This window comes from Coturnix japonica, chromosome 5 (assembly GCF_001577835.2).
Source record: "Coturnix japonica isolate 7356 chromosome 5, Coturnix japonica 2.1, whole genome shotgun sequence".
Taxonomy (NCBI): domain Eukaryota; kingdom Metazoa; phylum Chordata; class Aves; order Galliformes; family Phasianidae; genus Coturnix; species Coturnix japonica.
The window spans coordinates 22,120,447-22,139,981 of NC_029520.1; the positions used below are offsets into that span (position 1 = coordinate 22,120,447).

The following is a 19,535-nucleotide window of genomic DNA, read 5'->3' on the forward strand; positions in this document are numbered from 1 at the left end:
AGGAAATGGAGATGTAGTTTGCACTTTAAAACCACAGGTGTGAACTTATTCTCCCTTTGCTATTAAGTCCACACTGCAGCACCTGCTTCCATGTCATGTAGCACACACAGCCACTTGATTCATACCATTACATGATACAGCCTTACAGCTTTCTCTTCTGCCAGCAGATCTGGGCAGTATCTGTCACTGCTAGATGTGAACTGAAAGCGCAGGCAGCAGGAGCTGCAGTGCCTGCTCCTGTGTCAGTTGGAGGATTATAGATGAATTAGCCACAGCTGGGTGTAGCCCTTGCTGCAGTTTCAAAGTGCACACAGAAATGGGTGGTGGTCATTGCTCAGTGTGGCAAGGGCTGGCATGGAAACCCAGTTCTGGTTATTGGCAGTGTGGGATACAGGAGACATTTTGCTATCTGAAATAAGTGACTGCTTCACACAGGACAGTGCAAAGTCTTCACACTGAAAAACCACAACACACTGATCTGCTTCTGTTTGGCACTGTGCTACTGTGCTTCCTATGAGATGTAATTTTTTAAGGAGAATTTTGAAAGACAGAGCAAATAACAACAAAAGACAACAGGATTTATTTCTATTAATGAAATCTATGTTTTGAGCTGAACCCATAGGAGTAGACTTAATCCTGTGAGTCACAAGCTTGTAAAAGAACAGAAGGAGGCAATGAGCATCTTGTACTTCAGGGCTGAGTAACTGACAACTCCTGAGGCAACAGCAGTAATTTTACCAAGAATCAGCCTGCTCTCTCTTGTCATTAATGACATGGCAAATTATGATATTACAACATAAGTTCACAGCAGCGTATTTAATGCCACACAGCACTATGAAATATAGTAAAGTCACATGAAAAACTTACAAGAGAGTACTTAAAAATTGAAATGTAGAAGTAAAAATAGACAAGCATTCCTCTAAATATTTGCTGTTTCCTGTCACATAAATACTTCATACTAACATTAGCCAGGATTTTTTGTATTATGCACAGGATAAAGAAATCTCTTATCCTAGGTTATATCACAACTCATGGGCATGCAGCAAACAAGGCAGATGATACTTTACTTTCAGCCCTCTGCTGGTGCCACATAACTTAAAAACCAAAGTTTATAACTCCCAGATGCAGCAGCATGAGGAAACATGAATCATACACACACCTCTGTCATTATGCATGTGATCTGTATCAATCTGCTGGAATGACAGTAAGATAATAGAACTCTTACTGATAATTATTGTTGTATATGAAAAAAACAACTGTGGGTACTGACCTTAATAGCCACTTGGAGAGGACTGGGATCCCCTGCAATGCCTACCACTGTTCCTTCATAAACCTCACCAAATGCACCATGTCCTAATGCCCTGGGAGAAAGAGAAAGAGGGCAGCTGTTACTGTGCCTCTGAACCAAGCACTGGCTAAGTGCTTCTTATCATCCAGCCCAAGAACAGGCAGAAAACCTGTTGTAAAAGGTGAACTGATAGCAGAGTTTTGCTTTCATCTCAAAGCCTCTGAAAATAACTTCTCAGTATCTTCTAATGCCATCACTGAACTAGGGAGGTTGGATCATTAATGGTTCTGAATGTATCCCTTCCAACTCAAACCATTCTATGAAACCAAACAGCCTGCTCAGTCCTATGGCACTGTCAGAATGTGTGGCTGTAGCAAGGCGAGAAAGAACTGGGGAGGGGGTGGAGGAATAAACAAGCGACACATATAAAGGCAGCTGCAAGATGATCCCTTCAGGAGATGGTGTAACACAACACAAAGATGATAAAGTTTTAAGAGCAATTTAGCGTGTATTTCCTTGTGTCAGGAAATGCAAAAAATGTATTTAATGAGTTTTATGGCATCCAAGTATTTTAGAAAACATATAAAGCGTCATAGTTTTCCTTGCCTGTAGTTGGTGCTTTCCAGTTAGTCAGACAGGGAGCCCTCAGTTTCCTGTCCTGAATGCTTGTTGAATAAAACTAGCATGTAAGCCCCACCTCTGCCTTTGCTTCAGGCTGCCTTTCCCCTCCCGCGCCAAGCCTTACCGAAGCAGAGAGATGTTCTTCCGTGGGATCTCCTTCAGCTCGCTCAGAGTGGCGGCCTTCCCAGCGAAGCAGTAGTTGGGGTTGTAATCTGTCATGATGGCTGATGTGCGGATTTTACTCAGTTTATATTCTGGGCTCTGCAGTTGTGCTCTGGCTCCTTCCAGTTGCTGCTTCTTAAGGTGATAAACTGGGCATGGGGAAAATAAAAATGCACAGTGTAAGAAAGAAAACAAAATACTGGGCATACAGAACAGAAAGGAGAAACCAAGATGGGAATTACAAATTCACAAGAAGTGTCACTAGCTTTCCTGCATCTCTCTTCTGTAGTGATTTAATGCTGAATATGCAAATGGTTTTGTCCCTACAGAGTCCTGGTTACCTGGAAGAAACTTAAGTTGCCTCTGCTTCTTTATAAATCGGCAGAGGAAACACTGTCTCACAAGACACCTTGCTGGCATTGAGGCAGCAAAAAGGCACACTGTCTCTCTGAAGGAATTATGTGTTCAATTACAGAGACAGCGACTTCATATAGCAATGGCTGCAAAAGAAGTGTCAGCCTACAGGGTTGTCCAAGGTTTTTTCTGCAGTAAACACAAGGGCTTAGCAGGCGTTGGCTTTGGGGAATTATGCTTGTGCTTATCTGTGGGATGGTGATGTTTTCTATCATTTCTTTCTCCCTGTTGCCTCTCTGATCCACTTGGGAGACCAAAACACTCTGGCTTCAGGTAGTAAAAGTAGCTGAATGTGGTTGGGTGGTCCCTTTTTGTCTAATCTAACTGAGAAGAAGACAAGACAGAGTGTTTCTTACTGATAGATAGGCTGCCACCAGTGAGGATCATCCCAAGCATCACAATCACAGCCACCACAGCTAGGAGGAGTGGGAGAGGCAGATGTCCCTCTGGGATATGACCCTGTGGCACTGGAAAATGAACAACAGAGGTGCATTAATTGGGAAACAAGCCAAACAGTGAGAAAGAACCCCTGTCACAGTTGCTGTTTCAGAAAACAGTACAAAGATCACGGCTAAGCCATCCTATGGAAAATACAGAAAATCCCTTTACAGCCTTGGAATTTGGAAAAAAAAACAATAAAAATCATTTTAAAAATATTGTTAAGACAGAAATCTAATGAGTAAAATACAGATTGCTTATGCATTGCTCAGTCTTTTCTTAATGGGTAGCATTACTGCTAACAAGTTGAAACTACAGTCTTGATGCTTTGGGATTCTAAGAGACCAGGTCAGTAAATAGAGAATACTAGGCATCAGCTGAACAGACACAGTAGGAAACTTCTGTGGAAGGAAGTAATCTGTGGCTTAAATTAGGTGGTACAATATATAGGTAAGGTATTTATGCTTAACTATGTGATACACTGCATCCATTCAATAAATTTACAGCAGCTCTTCACATTTAATTTATCTCCCACCTAGTCCAAACCTGGATTTTTTATATGGTGGCAGACATGCAGCTTAGCATACAATGACATTGGGAATTTTCAGTACTGAGTAATTGTCTATAAATACAAAAGCCAGGGAAAAAGACACTACAAAGGATATATTCATTATCCAGTTAGGATAAAACCATATCTTACCAGTGCAGGTGACATTGTCATTGGCTAACACAGCCCCCATCTCACATTGGCAGACTGGCAGATTGGTGTCAGGGTCTCTCTTACAGTTGTCTGAGTGGCAGTGGCTACAGTTAAGATAGATCTGAACCTCCACCTCACCATCATTCTCCACGGCTGAATGAGGAATCAGACAGAACAAGCAGGTTTAGTTTAGTTTGACTTTTCCCATCTTCTCCCAGTACGAGGAAAAAAATAAATAAAAATAAATAAAAATAAATAAAAATAAGGACAGTAGAAGGAGTAGGCAGGTACAACTTCCTTCTCTGCATGGTCCAAAGGGGAAGAAGGAATTGAATTCTAAGCAAACAGAGAAGTCCTAAGTTAACTGATTTGAATGAGTCTGGGACTGATGATGTGCAGTTTAACTGGATGACCGATGCCTCTCCTGGCTTAACTGTTTGAGAGGAAGAAGGTCCCAGAGCATTACAGATGATTTTAAAGCAGTAATCCCAGCTGAGGAACTGGTCTGCAGAGTGAAATATCCCTGAATCAAAGCTAGAAAAAAAAAAAGGCAAGAGGAAAGGCAGCAGGAAAAAAGAAAGAGAGAGAAGGAAGAGGAGAATGAAGAGGAAGAAGAAAAAGTGCCTTGTACCTGCGAGGGGATGCAAGAAGATCTCTCCAATGGGATTCACAAATGAGATGCCATACTGCCCACCAGCTGTGATATCATCATTGTTAGAGGCGTGCCCCCCTGGAGAAAGAAGAGTATGGCCAGTTGTCAGCACCGCGTGCTGCAAAAGCGTGATGCCTCTGAAGTGCCACATTTTGTTCCTGGCTCTAAACACCTGCAGTCACTCTCCAGTCTCTAAGTGATATTACTGTGTATAACATCCTTAATGAATGAGGCTCACTCATCCCAGCCAGTACCAAGGCTGGTGAAGCGGCTTATTCAAGTGTAAGTTTCTCAGTTCATCTCGGTAAAAATACATTTGCTTTAAACAGAAAAAATAAACTAAACAGTTCCTTGAGCAATTTGAGGACAAATAAAGGGATTGTTCAGCACATCTGAAATATACTAACTTAGAAAAGCTTCTATAACCTTGATTTTCCCAATTAAATAGAGATGGAGGGGAGTGCTCATGCCATTCATGTTGAAGTGTCTGTGAATCACTTTCTGCAGCAGGGTACTTCTGCACTGAGCTCTAGTTCATAGTTGCATTAGCTCTGAATTGCATAAAATGAGACAGTACAACTATTTCTTCAGTAGACCTACCTCTGTAACCACCACCTCCTCCACCAGAAGTACAAGCTCCTCCTCCACCACCAAAACCACCAGATGTAGCCCACTGGAGCTTGGCTAATGCTTGATGACAAGCTTGACCCCCTTCTCCACCTTCCAAGAGGGACTTGCCAGCTTGAGGAAGCAATGTCACATCTTGCCAGCCACCACCTCCACCTTCACAATCACAACAAAATGAGAGCAGGTGAATAAAGCACAATTAATGAAAATTCAATTAATTTCTTAATAAGTGCCTGCATTCAAGTTAACTCTTTGTTAAAGGGTAAGAGAATATACAGACAAGCTTCTTGTTGCTACAGTTAACAACAAAGTGGAAAGCTAGTGTATGACCTGTAGTACCTGCTGCATAGCCAATAATTCAGCACTGATTTGTATTGGTACAGAGGAAATAAGGAGCCCACCAGTCTCCTTTAGGATAACTGCTTAGGGCTTTCAGCCCTGTTAGATGCCGAATTCATTGGGGAAATAAAAACTAAACTGGATTTCTTTATCTCACTAGAGCGGCCCCTTCTATAAGGATATTACACAGCAGGATCTGCAGAGCCGCTGGCACACACTTGTTACAAGACTCTAAGTAAGCTTCCATTTCTAGGATACTTCCAGAAGTGCACTTTTTGTTAGAGTTTCAGAGCAGTAATAGGGAAAAAGTCTTCTCTTCTAAAGCCACTGTTACAGTTTAGAGGAGCGTGCTCCAAATCCCAAATATCATTTTCACTCAGTGTCTTTTCAGAGAAGGGCACTCCAATGGAACAGACACTCATCATCTGTCCTGTGCATTCTCTTTATCTAGTGATAGACCATATGAAAAGACATCCTTTATAAAACAGAAGCATATTTCTAACTACTACTACCATAGAATTCTGAAAGATCAAGAAGCCCCTCACTGACAGGACAGCTTGTGCATTCAGCCATTTGATTCAGACTTTGTGTAGTTTTAGGATCTCACCTGCTGCCCCTGTTCTTCCACTGACTCCTGGTACTGCAGTGCTGTTCTCAAATTGCTCCAGGGGTACGCTGTCCAGGGAGTTGTCCTGAGCCTTCAGATAGGCTTTTCCTCCTCCTCCTGCTGCGATGAGCAAAGGTTCGAAAATCCCATCCTTCTGCTGGAAAACCCCCCATCAAACATCAGAAAAACTTCACATCCCTTCAATATGTGAACTCGCAACAAACTCATCAAAAAGCACAAAAGCAATCCAAAGAAGAGAGGCCCAGCACCAGGGCAATGGTATTGATTGTTTCCTGGCTACATTATAAAACTGTTTTACGCTGTGTTTCTGGGTACAAAAGTAACTATTCAAATGAATATCAGTGGTTTGTTTTTGTTTTGTTACGACTGCTGCTAGTATTAAAACAAGACCCAGGTGTGGAGTATCAAGAACTGATGAAGCAGTTCAGCTAGCTTAGCGACAGTGATGAACATGATTGAGAATATGAAAAGACATAAAGAACTCAATAAAACATACAAAAAGACAGAGCAACACAATGAGAGGCAGAGGGGGGAGGTGGAGGAGAGAGACAATCCTTTCTCATCATTTTCATTTAAGAACTAAGCTTCATATGCCGTGACAGATGGTGAAAGATAGCCGCTTTGCAGGACACTACTCAGGTTGGAGGGAAAGAGGCAATACTTACTCTAAAGATGTAGGTTGCTCCTCCTCCACCCCCACCTCCTCCAGCCCATTCCTTCAGGTCCTTTTTTCTTTTGTAATCTTCTTCAATGACAGATGACTCCCCTAAGCAGATCTTCTGGGTCTGAGGATTGGCCTGAAAGGAGACAAGAGGCAGACTCAAATTACTGGAGATGTATCTATCTCAGTATGATAATATCATTTGTGATACATATCAGGCATACATAATATGCATGTGTATATACATACTTGGAGGGGGAGCTCCTCCACAAGGGATAGAACTGCCTGCTCCCCTGATTTGCACGCAAGTGAAAATACAAATGGTCTGCATGGGCTGGCAGATCACATTTCTTAAAAAGATGTAGGAACAAAGAATTTTTGCTGATAAGGTAACTTTTGAGCCTAAGTGACAAAGACTTTCACATCGCTGGGTCTAGTATTAGAGGACATCTGTATAATCACTCACATTAGCAGTTTCTGCTCATCACAAGTGTTTTTTTAATTGTCATTACACATGGCAATTCAGGGGCCACTGTAGTTAGTGGGAAGATTCCCACCATTTGGCTTCGGATTTAGACATTAGTCTCTAAGCTTAGAGAGTACCTAGGAACGTACAGCCACAGTGCAGCTTTGGATTTGTAGATGCTTCTATAAGTTACAGAAAATAATCCAAAATCCTTGCAGGCAGAAAGAAATCCAGGCTGTGGAAAAATAAGAGTGGGAATACACAACCCCTGCCTAGTAGCTTCTTCTTAAAATAAGCAGAAGAAAGGCAATGATGAATTCAAACACCAGGAGCTCAAAGCAAAGTTCCTGTGGGTTTTGTACTTGTTTGCACATTTTGGGGTCAATTTTCTTTTCAGAGCTCTTCATATTTGTTTTGAGATTCTTTCTAACTTGGTTTATTCGTTCTTACCATACTGACTGGATCTTGGGATTTCTACCTTTCATCACCAGTCCAGGCAAACCCCAAGCCACCCACTGAATCTCAGTGAATTGTATCTGCAAAGTCTCTGCCCGTTTGTACCCTCACCCCAGGGCAGGCATCCTCCCCCTGCTGCCCCACTAAGATGTACAGCAGCTCATCTTTCTCCAGCTGGAAGGTGGCCGAGATGAAGACCCCGTGGGACCTCTCATTGTGGTTTTTGGCTCCCTTCCCTCCAGCTGCTCCATAGGCAGAAATTCTGGAAGAAAAAGGTGTAATTAAAGAGACAAATCTTGCACTTTTCATCCTCAAAAGCGGCTCCATCTGTGAGTTCTCCCCAGCCTGCACTCCTAATCAGACACTGCTCCAGAGCAGGCTCTTGCTGCAGCATCTCATGGCCATTCTTTTTCTGAGACATACACAGCAGAAGCTGCTCAAGAGGATCAATCAGCTACATTGGAGCACTAGAGATAGATTTCAGAGGCAAACAGAGTGAACTGGTACGGGCAAATCTAAATTACCAAGGCTCTGGGTCCAAAACGATGGCAGCACTCATATTTGATTACATGTCTGCAGTCACTCCTGTTCTAATCTCCTCTAAGTCACTGCTCCACCTTCCCATGCTTCAACAGTAGCTCAGACACAGAACCTAAGAGCTAGCTCTCCTATTTCTTTCCTACTTTTCTATCTCTTCACCTGCTCAGCTAAGATGGTCCCACACTTATATTTACAGAAAGTAGTTTAACGGTTGCCTCACTGACATGCTCTGATACATACCTGTATCGGTTTGTGGCTGGCACTCTCCAGACTTGGACTCCTCGGAGCCTGCCTTCCTTCTCCACAGTCACTGACACATTGCTGCCCCTGTAGGCATTGTCACACTGAGCTTGAGTTGGCCCGTGTGGACCACTGGCACCACATGTTGAGAACCACCAGAGAACAACAGAGGTGTCCCCTGTGACCAGAACAGACACAGGGTAGATATGAGCTTCCCTTTACTTCTCAGGTATGTACAGTTAACTCACAGACCTCTTTAACTACAGGACACGTGTCATCAGAATGAACAACTGCTCCTGGTGCTACGTGTTCTTTGTGACTCTTTGATGACAAAACGATTGCTGTTCACAAAACACTAATGATATTTTTTTAGTTAGATTATTATGAGAAAGATCACAGTGCACTAGTGTTTGCTATGTACAGATCTTTTCAACTGAATATGTCAATTTATCATATGCTCATCATTATAATTAAAAAAAAATAAGTTTAAACTTGCATGACAGTTCTCTCCAGGAGCTCTCCCAGTCTGTACACATATCTGGGGCTGACCCATGCATACACACAGAAATAAAAGTTGAAAATGTTTAACATTGCAACTAGTGATCATTGATGAGAGGTGATTACAGTTTTAAAGACCATGTGATACAATGCACACACAGAGGCAGAGTTAAGCGATATAGGAATTCAACCTTCTTGAAAGGAGAAGACAAGCAAAACTATCCTCTACAGATGTTATCCTGCCAGCACGCAGAGTGGTAGCTCCACTACAGAAGTCTCTGCCATTTAAGCTAATGGAGGAACTGACAGCAATATGGATTGTCAGATCTCAGGTGAACAGAGTTCAGGAGGTTTGTGCACACAGCTCTTTATTAGCAGCAAAGCAACCTCAAGACACAGGGATCTTGCATTTTACCAAAGGCTCTTGGGTGTATCTATCCCCAGCTTTCTGTACTAATCTATACCTTTCTTTCCTGCACCGGCCTTAGTGCACTTTCCATTTCAGTCAGGCAGCCTCTGCCTTTACTTAAAGCTTCTTTACTTATGGGCTCCACTTTTCTTTACAAACATCCTGCTCTTAAGAGACTGGTGATTCGGACCTCAGGAAACTGCAGCTCCACAGCCAAGCAGGCTTGACATGGTCTCCACAACTTTGGGAAAGATTATACTTCATTGCTCTGTTGCTATAGGTTGTGCAGACCACACTCAGGCAGATCACACACAGAGATAAAAAGGAAGCCACGTCCTACAGGCAAGAGACACGTTTTTGGTATAAAATCATGTACCTGGGAGGGAAGGCTCTTCCAGGGGATTCAGAAGACGCTCATCAGGACTACTAATCTCACGTGGGTACTGATGCTTTCCCCTAAAATGAATTGGTTGTCTTCCTGTAATAGTTTGTAGAATGGATACGAAAATGATAGAGAAAAAGAGATGCAAAATTTAAAAGTCAGCATGAATCAATGCAGCATTAAACCATTTGTTTAAGGTAAGTATATAATACCTTTGACAGAAAAAGCATTTTAAACAATCAGCATTTTTTTTAACTGATTTTCATATGCCTGTATCTTGGCTTATCTACCTGTACCTGTGCTGAAATCAGTGTTATCCCATGGAGGCTTCTGCAAGATAAGCTCCTTGGCAGCAAACCGTACTGGCTATGGTTACAAGAATCTTTGAGAAAAACATGGTATGGGAAAAGAGACACCAGTACTGATGCTCTGCTGGTCAAAGGCATAAAGGACATGATAAATGTTATCTCTGGGTTTTAACAGTGTCATGGTAGGTAAACCAGCTTCAGATCACTCTTCTCTCACCAATGAACATCATAGCCCTCCACCCCCACCCTTGTTGAAGGAATAATATGCTAAATAAAATAACATCATGCTGACAGACACAGTAGAGAAGCAGCAGCATACTCTTGGCAATTTCTGTAAATTTTTGGACAAATCTTTCTGATAAACATGGAACAAAAGGCAACATTTATGCACAGTGAAATAAGCTTTTAAAAATCAGCCCTTTCTCAGGGAAGAGGGACTTCAAAGCAGGGGCTGAGCCAAAGCATCTAAACACACCGAAAGCACCATGTGTAACCAAAGCTGCCTTAGAACAGGAAAAAGTAATAACTCTTGATTTATAATCTGCAGGCATCCTGTTTCCATAGTTAAATTACCCATTTGTATGCAGATCTTTGTAACAAAATCTCCGTAAGAAAAAGGAGACACTTCATGAGCCCTCAGTTAATTTAATACTGAACATTTTTCATTAGTTGAAAAACATTACAAATATTTCCATTTGTTCCAGTTGTGAGAATCTAACAGCTGTTTGATGCACTATTCAAAAGAGACTCACTCAGTTCCAGCTGGACAATTATCTCTGCTGCAAAGCCACTGCTCTAAATAGTGATAATTAACACACTTGTTAGCTGTGTCAGAAAGGCCAAATAACTAATTGAAGCATGGAGACCTTGCTGTGCTTTTACTCCTGAGAATATTCCCTCCAGGTCTGTGTGAAAGCTCATTGATGGATGGAAGTAAAAGGAAGCTTTGTACTGACACACTCTGTTCATACTGAGATAGAGAACTTCAATGGATGGAGTTGTCAAGCAAGTGAAAAATGAAATTAACCCGAAACAAATGATCTGGATCAAAGGCAAAAAGGAAAAACAAATGAAAAAGGCAACTCATAGCCAGAAAATATGCTTGGTCTCCTTAGGCCTGCAGTGAATTATGAATCCCAAAGGTCAAAACAGTTTCAGATAGTTAGAGATGTACAAGAAGTCTGGTTATGTTTGCCAGATTGATGGAATGTAAATCAATCCCTGAAATATAGACTTGGTCTGTGTGTCTGCATGGATTTTTTTATTTTATCTTCTTTTCAGCATCCCAACTGGCTATCCTAAGGCAATGCTCTGTTTCCAAACAAACAACCTCTCCTCCTTCTCCAAACAGTCTCAAACTTTCACACACTAGAAGAAAGCTTCTGTCTCCTCTGTTTTCAGTATGAGAGCTGCACGACAGGCTAAGCATCAGCCTGTCCACATGAGCCATTAAGTCTTAGGAAGCTGATTCTTTATGTGCCACAAGAAACAAATTTGGAAGGTAGCAATTATTACAAATATGGTGTAGCCCTGGCATGCAGAGGCTGCTACTCTAGTCTTTTTTGGCTTCTTTTTTGGCTCTTCTGATAGCCAAAACATTGGCTGCAAGTGAACAGAAGGGAAGAAGAATTATTCATGTTTAGGTGTACTTATATCAGAAAAACATGAAGAACAACTACATCGCTCCAGGACTCATGCTGTTGATTTTCACACTGAAGATGGACAGCAGAAATCATAAAAGGAAAAGGAATCTTCTGCAGAGACAGAGCTACAGTAAATAGTTCCTATTTCCCTGTTTCTGGGACTGTGATGAAGAAGGATTTAGTAATTTTGGGTCAGGGATTAACCAGAATAAAGCCCTTTGGCTTCATTTCCCAGCCCTTTGGCTGATACAGTTGCATTTCTAGTCAGAACCTTCCTAACTCAACCAAACGGGGCTGTGCTGAGCAGCTTGAACCTCCCCACACCACTGGCCTCAAGCACTGACACTGGCAGGCCAAGCTTTGATAACCTGGGGATTCCAAAGTAAAAAACAAGCGATATGACATACAAAGGCTCTCTTCAGACAGTCTTGTCATTTAACAACCAGTCTTTTTAGAAAGTATAAATGATATACAGATTGAAAAGTAATCCCTTGGCCAGGACAGTAGAGCACACTTTGATGGACCACAAACCTGTTCTCTTAACTGGAACAACACCATCCTCAGAGCACTAAAAGCTAATGGTAAAAGCAGTGGCCATGAAAGCCTTGAGGAAGACAGCCAATCATGACAGCCCACATTTTCCTATTTAGACACTCAAAACTCTGATCTCTTTCTACAGAAGCACTAGTTAACTAAGAGGATAAAATACTTGTATCTTTATGGCTGTCCCTTAAAAGTTCCCACAATTAATCAGATCCCCATGCCATCTGATCTGTGACACTGCCTTAACACAAGGTGATTTTATTAACCAGAAGATGGTTTTGCTTAGCCTTTCTCACAGGGAAATCATCTGTCCCTGCCCAGGAGCTGCCACCCAAAGAATGCGCTGCTTGTTCTTTGTCCTTACTGATGTCTCTTGAGCTGCCCTCACTACCCTTCCCCTCCTCTCCCCTACCTCCTCCCCCACCCCCTGCCTTCCAAACGTTACAAATTCTTTCTTCTCAGTGCTGAGAGATACAGAAAATTCCATCTAGTTTCCCAGCTTGCACACATACAAGCAGTGCTTTCAAGGTCTGCACTAGATTTTGAAGAAAATTGAAATAAAGGATTGAAATAGATGGAGAGATTAATATTTACATCATAGCAAACAGTGAATTTTTCCTTCCTGCTGTATGTCCTTCCTGTTGCCCTCATGCAAATAATTCACTGTTTGGATCTTAATTGGCTCTCTCTCTGACATCTGAAACCTCTCCTTGCTTGGGAGAAATAATTTCATTACTGAAAACACAGCAGAGCTGCTGGGCTTCTCTGCAACCTAACTGAATTAAAATCATGAGAAGATAAATGCAAGGGAGTTACTTTCAGAGGCGAGAAAACGTCAATTTGCAAAGAAGATTCAAGGAACAATGGCAAGCGCAGGGCTTCCGAGAAACATTTCCTTCGTGATATCTGTCTTCTGCATGAGTCATGCAACTCTGGGTCACACTTTCTGATGGGGTAAGTGGCTGCTTCTCCTGAACATCAGTGAGATTTATAGTAATTGAAAGTGAGGAGAAACCTGGGTGGAGTCTACTAGACAAGCCCTGAAAACATTCTTGCAGTGTCTTTTATGCCCCACCCATTTATCAAAAAATATATCTCTACTAGAGCCAACAAAATTCCCACAGGTATCTGGAGTCTGCATTTGCTCTCAGGAGAGCAGTAAAGTCCAGAAGTTGGGTGCACAGCAGTTGGCACAAAGAGCACCTGGAACCACTCTCTTCAGTTTCCTTAAAAACTTAACTCACATTTCAAAACAAAAACGTTTGTAAGCACAACACAGTGTATTTGGGAGCCAGGGGTGTTAAGGAGCTGGAAGAAATGGCTTTGTCCTAAAGAACACCTCTTCCTTTTAATTTCAAATGAATATAAGCATTCTCAACATATTATTGAAGGGTTTACTCAGTGCCCATGTAACTAAGAGGCAAAGAATGTGAGACCTAATTGGACAAAGGTGGGAGAACAAAAGGGCAGTAGATGGTGGGAAGTTCTTAATACATACCAGTTTTAACATAGGCCTTCTCGCATTAGGCTAACAGCTAGTCTCTGCAAGGACCTGCCACTACACTCAAGTGCTGACATACTGGAGTGGGTACTTTTAAGGGTAGCACAGAACATTCACTTTGCAACAGAAGCCATGACTGAAGTGCCTAATGTTCTCTTCCTGTTTAAACAACAGAAAATATCAGTCTTTTCTGCAGAGACTAAGAGATGGTCGTTTCTAATATTCCCAAGTATGCATCCTTTTTCCATTTGAAGAAACTCAACTCTTTTGCTAGCATGTTTTGGAGATCAGCTCTGGCTTCATCTTCAATGGAGTACATTGTCATCAGTAGCGTTAGCAGTAATGAAGCCAAGAGAAGTAGGTATGTACCTGCCAGTGACATCTGATGCACCTCCTACAGGGCAAAACAAACTTGTTGTAATAACCTAAACTTTACTGCCAGAGAGACATTTTATTCTTCTGTTTTCCTCCTTCCAACCCCTAAAATATAGTCGTTTTTCCCTTTGTTTTCAACAAGTTTCTTTCAGCTATCAATTGCCAGGGTGCACAGGTCAGAGAGGACTGCTAAAAAGCAATGTGATGTAATCCTTCCACTTAAAGCTCAGGAATAAGTCAAGAGTTTCTTGCCAAGACACACAGGCAGCTTTCAACTATGTGATAGAGATTGGGCAAAAGAAAGAGCAGTACTAAACTGACATGCTGCAAAATTTCCTCTATTTGCAATCTTCAGGAGATGTGACAAAATTGGCATTGTGATGTAAAAGCTAACATAACTGATTCATGTGAACCCTTGGTGAAGGGGAGAAACACAGCAAGTATGTTCCTGGTCAGCTGGATCCTGATTACACTACCCAAATTCTTTAAGGGATTCTGTAACATGCAGGGCTCACCATCAGCAAAGCACTCCGTTCCAAAAGTAATATTGTCGATAGCGATGTCGGCTTGGGAATTCCAGCCCCAGTTTGCAAGGAGTTGCAGTTGAAACCTTTGCATAAAAACAGAAGATTTTGAGAAGATGGACAAAGAGTCAAAGGGGAAAAAAAAATAGCAACAACAACAACAAAAAAACAAGTAAAAATATAATGTTCTCTTACCAACCAACAGTGATAATCATAATTTAGAATCTTTCCTTTGCACAAGCTGCTGAACAGCCATAAGAGCTTGCTAGAAATCTGATTCACACACCAACAGTTAGTAGGACCAACCAGTACTCATATAATGTCACACTTCATGCGGAACAAAGATGAGAACCCTGTTCCCCCTGCTATCTGAACACACACAGATGCTCTCCCTCACAAATATTTATACACACACAACCATCCTTATCAATCACCACTGGTGGTGGTGGCAATTTGGCACATGCAAAAGGAAAGGGAAAATTAATCTTTTTTTCTATCCCCAGGTGACACAAATTTATTTCAGCTGATATCAGGCCATTTTAAATTTCAGCCACAAATCATCAAAGTGCTTGCACTCTGCACTACCTCACTTTTCCCACTATGATCAGATGTTAACTACTCATCTAGGAAGCCTGCCATGCCCCATGAGCATTGCTGCATTCTGAATTCAGAAGGAAGGAAAATGAACTGAAGGACCTTCTTCTAATAGATAGGACTAAATTGTTTTTCACTGAACTTCAGAAATGAACAGATGCCTGATGTCCAGTCTATTTACAGCTTATTAAAGACACATGGAGAAGACCTCTACTGCTGTTACTGACAACGCTTAATCATGATTTATGATGAAGTGCTGACCTGCCTATCAGTACCTTCTTGACCCAAATTACTGGCAGTAAGGTATATGTGCATATTCCGTCCACCTACCGAATGTTGATCCTTATCACAAAATGGTTGAGATTGGAAGGGGCTTCTGTGTCTGTATGGCCCAAACCCTGTCAAGCAGAGACACTCTGAGCACAGTGCCCAGGAGGTTTCTGGGTATCACTAAGGAGGAGACCCACAGCCTCTGCGGGCAGACTGGCACCTGCATAACCCACAAACTGACATCCACAGTTAATATAATGTTGCAAAGTTGAGTAAGAATCTTTAAGATTCTAATTCTCAAGAACAGTCCTTTATGCTTCAAATAAAAGCTTTCATACCTACAGGATCTGAGCCCTCTGGGAATGTGTTGGCACAGCAAATTCAAATAACGCGTTCCTTGGATGATCACTCTCTTAGCTATGGGGCTAGCAGGCAAGTTTACCATCGAATCACCTTCCTATAGAAGCCTTTCTATTTAGCAGCACCTCTGCATTTTCAGACCTTGCACATCAGTTCAAAGCAGCAACTTTCCAGAGCATTTGATGGATGACAAAACTCACAGTAACCTGAGGCCAAGATTAGGAACTTCTAGGATCCACGGCCAAAGATACAGCATCACAGCCTAATCCATACTGAAAGCATTTATGTCAGCATACCCTTGGTCAGGATAAGATATTGCATCTGGTCCATAGAGTCAGAACAGAAGGGCCATGATGTGCTACAAGATAGATTTCTGTTCTAGCTGACTACAAGTGTGTGCCTGGAGAATGACTCTTATCTCCCAGTACATAAGAACAGACATCTCACAAATGCTGGGCTCTGTATGCCTTCCATTCCAACTTCAGAAAAAGAGGAGGTATTTGTCTTTTGAACTCTGTGCTTGTTAGCTAGAGGGGTTTCCAGTGTCCCTTCTCATTGAATTCATTTTATTGGCTCTAAAATACAGCCCTCTCAATTTCTCTGCTGTCTGGTCTCCTGTCTGCCTGATTTTCTTCTGATAGCAGCATTTTTTCCTTCTGTATGTGAACCAAGTGAGAGAAACTGCCAGCTGATCACCAAACTGTGTAGCTTTTCCTCTCCTAGCAAGTGAGTTCATTTATAGAAGACAGTGCTAAAAACCGCACATTTCCCCTTCTTTTGTACCCACTTCTTGTTTTACTGAATCTGGATAAACAGGAGAAAAGTTAGCTAAACTGATTTCCAGAGCTTGGACATAAACATACAGGGTTTGGGCCTGAGATTTAAAGAAAGGAGCAAGTAGATAATGGAGTAGAAAAACTGAGAATAAACTTTGACGATAGGCCTGGGGCCATCTAAATAAAATAGCATGAGATATGACTAGGAGAAGTAGGGAACAGCAGGGCAGTCACAGAATTGTTTGAGCTAGAAGGGAACTCCCCTCATTCCGTTTGAAACATGCACACATCAGCAACCTTTTTGTTTTGCCTGGGTGCTCAGCTATCTCAAGTTTAACTGTACTGGAATTTCTCTCCCCCCCCCCACCCCCTCCTCAGAGAGTGCTGGTTAGTGCTCCCTAAAGCCATTTGGTATCCTTTCCATTCTGCCACATCCATTTCCTCTCAGATCAATTTCCCTTCAGAACTGAGGTCTGACACAAAAATGGGAAGCTTTGCAGACAAAAAATAGGGGACCATTTATTAGAAGCAGAAGCCCTTTAACAACTTTGAAAAGCCCAAAAGACTCTGCTCTGGCTAGGTGCGGATGAAAATGCCCAAGGGAAAGAGCTATTCTGGACAAATTCACTGGTCATAGTTTAAATACACAGGTCTAAACATTTGCTTATCCACAGGGCTCCAGACTGCCAGACAAGAATACATACTACACTGCCAGTTTGCACACCTATCATATTCTGAAGGAGCACACAATAATGCTGTAACCAAAGGTTATCATGAAATTAAAGTAGGAAAAAGGATGGGATAACATTCTCCCTCCCGCTTTCCTGTTTTGCTGCTGCTTGGATCTGAATTGCTACCACTTCCGAACCCAAAGCCCTTAACTTTTTACAAAAAGATGCCGAGAATATTTGAAGTTAAAAGCAATAGCCTTAAACCTTCTAACCCATGAAGTTTTAAGACAATACTTATTGCTGACAGTAGTAGATCTTCTTACATTTATAATATTACATAGATTTTGAGATTGATTTTCTTTTTGTTTAAAGAGTGATGTGAGACAGGCCTTCTTGAGGAAAATGCAAGAAACAGATTGGAGCAATTTAAAAATGATTTGTATTGTGCAGAATAACTTGCTGTCAACACCATTTCATAGCTTGAAACTGACTGACACAGAATGGAGGAGGAAGACAGAAGACTACCTCAGCAAGCAGAATTGATATACTCCTCTAATTTTGTCAGTAGAAATGGGCCTGGAAGAAGGCAGAAATGAATGTGATACTTCTCAGTGAAGACACTAATAATTTACAAAATCCATAGGGATATCTCTGGGTGCTGCTGATAGTGTTCTTACCTGTTCTGAAGCACTGGCATTGGTAAAGTGATGAGAAACCAACGGTCGCTCCAGCTTCCTGCTCTTTCCCATATTGGCAAGGTAATTGGAACTCCATTTCTCTCTTCCCTGACAGAGAAGGAGATGGTACCATTGTAGTTGCCAAAAACATGCACTGAGAATTGGATCTGTAACAGAGTGAGAGCAATAAAAGAACGGTATTCTCTGGTAAATAGGAGATAGTACTTACTACCTCCTCCTTCAGGATATGAGACTGTGGGTCAAACTTTAATCACACACATCACTAATAGCCCCAGTGCTTTAGTGTGATTCATCGTTTTTCCTAGCACAAAATTTTCTTGTTGGAGACCTTGACTGACACTCATGTTCTCAGATACTAACAACTATATCAGTGGCCTCAGATATCATCTGGGTGATTGTTACCTCCTTCAGGAGCAACAAGTAATAAAGCAAAGGAACAAAAGCTTAAACTCAAGATAAACTTTATCATTAAATGTTTCTACTAGAGTTGGAATACTGCAGAAAAGAGGTGCTAAATACGTTATTTCCCAGAGTTCTCATCAGCCAAAAGATTATTGTCAAAAGGTTTGAAAGAGTTTAAATCTTCTAAGGTTTCTCATTGTAATCGCTTATATTAATTGCGTTGCTGTGGCTCAATCCATACAAAGGCACTATATAGCCCAAAACTGCTACAAGGAGAGGACTGCTCTGCCACTAATACCAGGAAATGAACAAACAGGCTGCCTCCACAGCCAGAATCTCCAGTCTATATACTTGCTCCAAGTCACAGATACCACCTGAATCATAGCACTGATGTGGCAGGTAAGCAATCTGATCACCAGATCAAATATTTTGAAGCAGGACTCCTTCCTCTCCCTGTGGGTATCATTGACAGTTTACCACAGATCAAGAGAAAACTGCCATTTCTACTGATGCCTGGAGCACTCAGCTGCTCTTTGTATTACAGGGTGCTCAAGCAGGAGATGGAATACATGCACAAATATATGCAACAACAGGAAGTTCCTTGTTTTTGAAATGGATATTCAAATCTGTGTCAGTGAAGGAGAGTCTGGGTCTGGATCTCCTGTATGATGCCCAACAGTTACTTCTCCTGGTTTTGCAAACCTAGCTTCGGGCACATTTTATTTTGTTGGAACTATTCAGCAAACTTGACCTGAATTTATAAATAAACAGTGAAGATATATTTTTGGCACCTGCACTGTATTTCTTTTGCCAGCTCTAATTAGGAGGCATCAAAGCTTTCTGTTTTCCCCTGGCAGAGCTGGACTTCAGCTCAAGCTTGCAACTTAATTTTCCTAAGTGATATGAGTGCAATATTATTTAAATATTTTTTGGTTCAGCATCTTGAAGCTCCCCATACATTTAGTATCTAGGCTGAAGGCAGGATATGTGATTTTATCCACGCCATGTTCTGAAGAAAAAGGACAGCCTATTATCCTCACCTATTCCTTGAAGGTCTAACGCCCCACAGATTTCATGCTCCTGTTGTCAGTGAAGCTGCCAAGTTTGTTAATTCATAACAGCATAATGCAGAATTTAAGAAGAAAAGTCTCTGCAGCATGCATACTCAGACAGCCAACTCTCTCCTGCAGTCTAATACTACCCAATACAATTCAGGTGCTGGGTACTCTTCAGAGGAATGGTCTATGCACCCAAGCTGGGGAGTTTTTCTGTATCCAAGAGCTGATTCATCACTCCTGCTCTTATTTACTGGGAATGACCCTTGTCTCTCCTTTCTGGTGTTCAGCCAT

General features: G+C 41.7%; 1 protein-coding gene across 1 annotated transcript in view; it reads right to left on the reverse strand.

Annotated features, from left to right (window-relative positions):
- LTK (leukocyte receptor tyrosine kinase) overlaps nucleotides 1-19,535 on the reverse strand; it is a 43,337-nt gene that overhangs the window by 12,410 nt on the left and 11,392 nt on the right. Inside the window, exons 7-19 of the mRNA XM_015864253.2 lie at nucleotides 17,764-17,930; nucleotides 14,407-14,501; nucleotides 9,516-9,617; nucleotides 8,233-8,410; nucleotides 7,564-7,714; nucleotides 6,535-6,666; nucleotides 5,849-6,005; nucleotides 4,876-5,058; nucleotides 4,255-4,353; nucleotides 3,624-3,776; nucleotides 2,842-2,952; nucleotides 2,034-2,220; nucleotides 1,271-1,361 (exon numbers count right to left, since the gene is read on the reverse strand). Coding sequence (XP_015719739.1) covers nucleotides 1,271-1,361; nucleotides 2,034-2,220; nucleotides 2,842-2,952; nucleotides 3,624-3,776; nucleotides 4,255-4,353; nucleotides 4,876-5,058; nucleotides 5,849-6,005; nucleotides 6,535-6,666; nucleotides 7,564-7,714; nucleotides 8,233-8,410; nucleotides 9,516-9,617; nucleotides 14,407-14,501; nucleotides 17,764-17,930 — 1,806 coding nt within the window. The remainder of the gene's footprint in view (nucleotides 1-1,270; nucleotides 1,362-2,033; nucleotides 2,221-2,841; nucleotides 2,953-3,623; nucleotides 3,777-4,254; nucleotides 4,354-4,875; nucleotides 5,059-5,848; nucleotides 6,006-6,534; nucleotides 6,667-7,563; nucleotides 7,715-8,232; nucleotides 8,411-9,515; nucleotides 9,618-14,406; nucleotides 14,502-17,763; nucleotides 17,931-19,535) is intronic.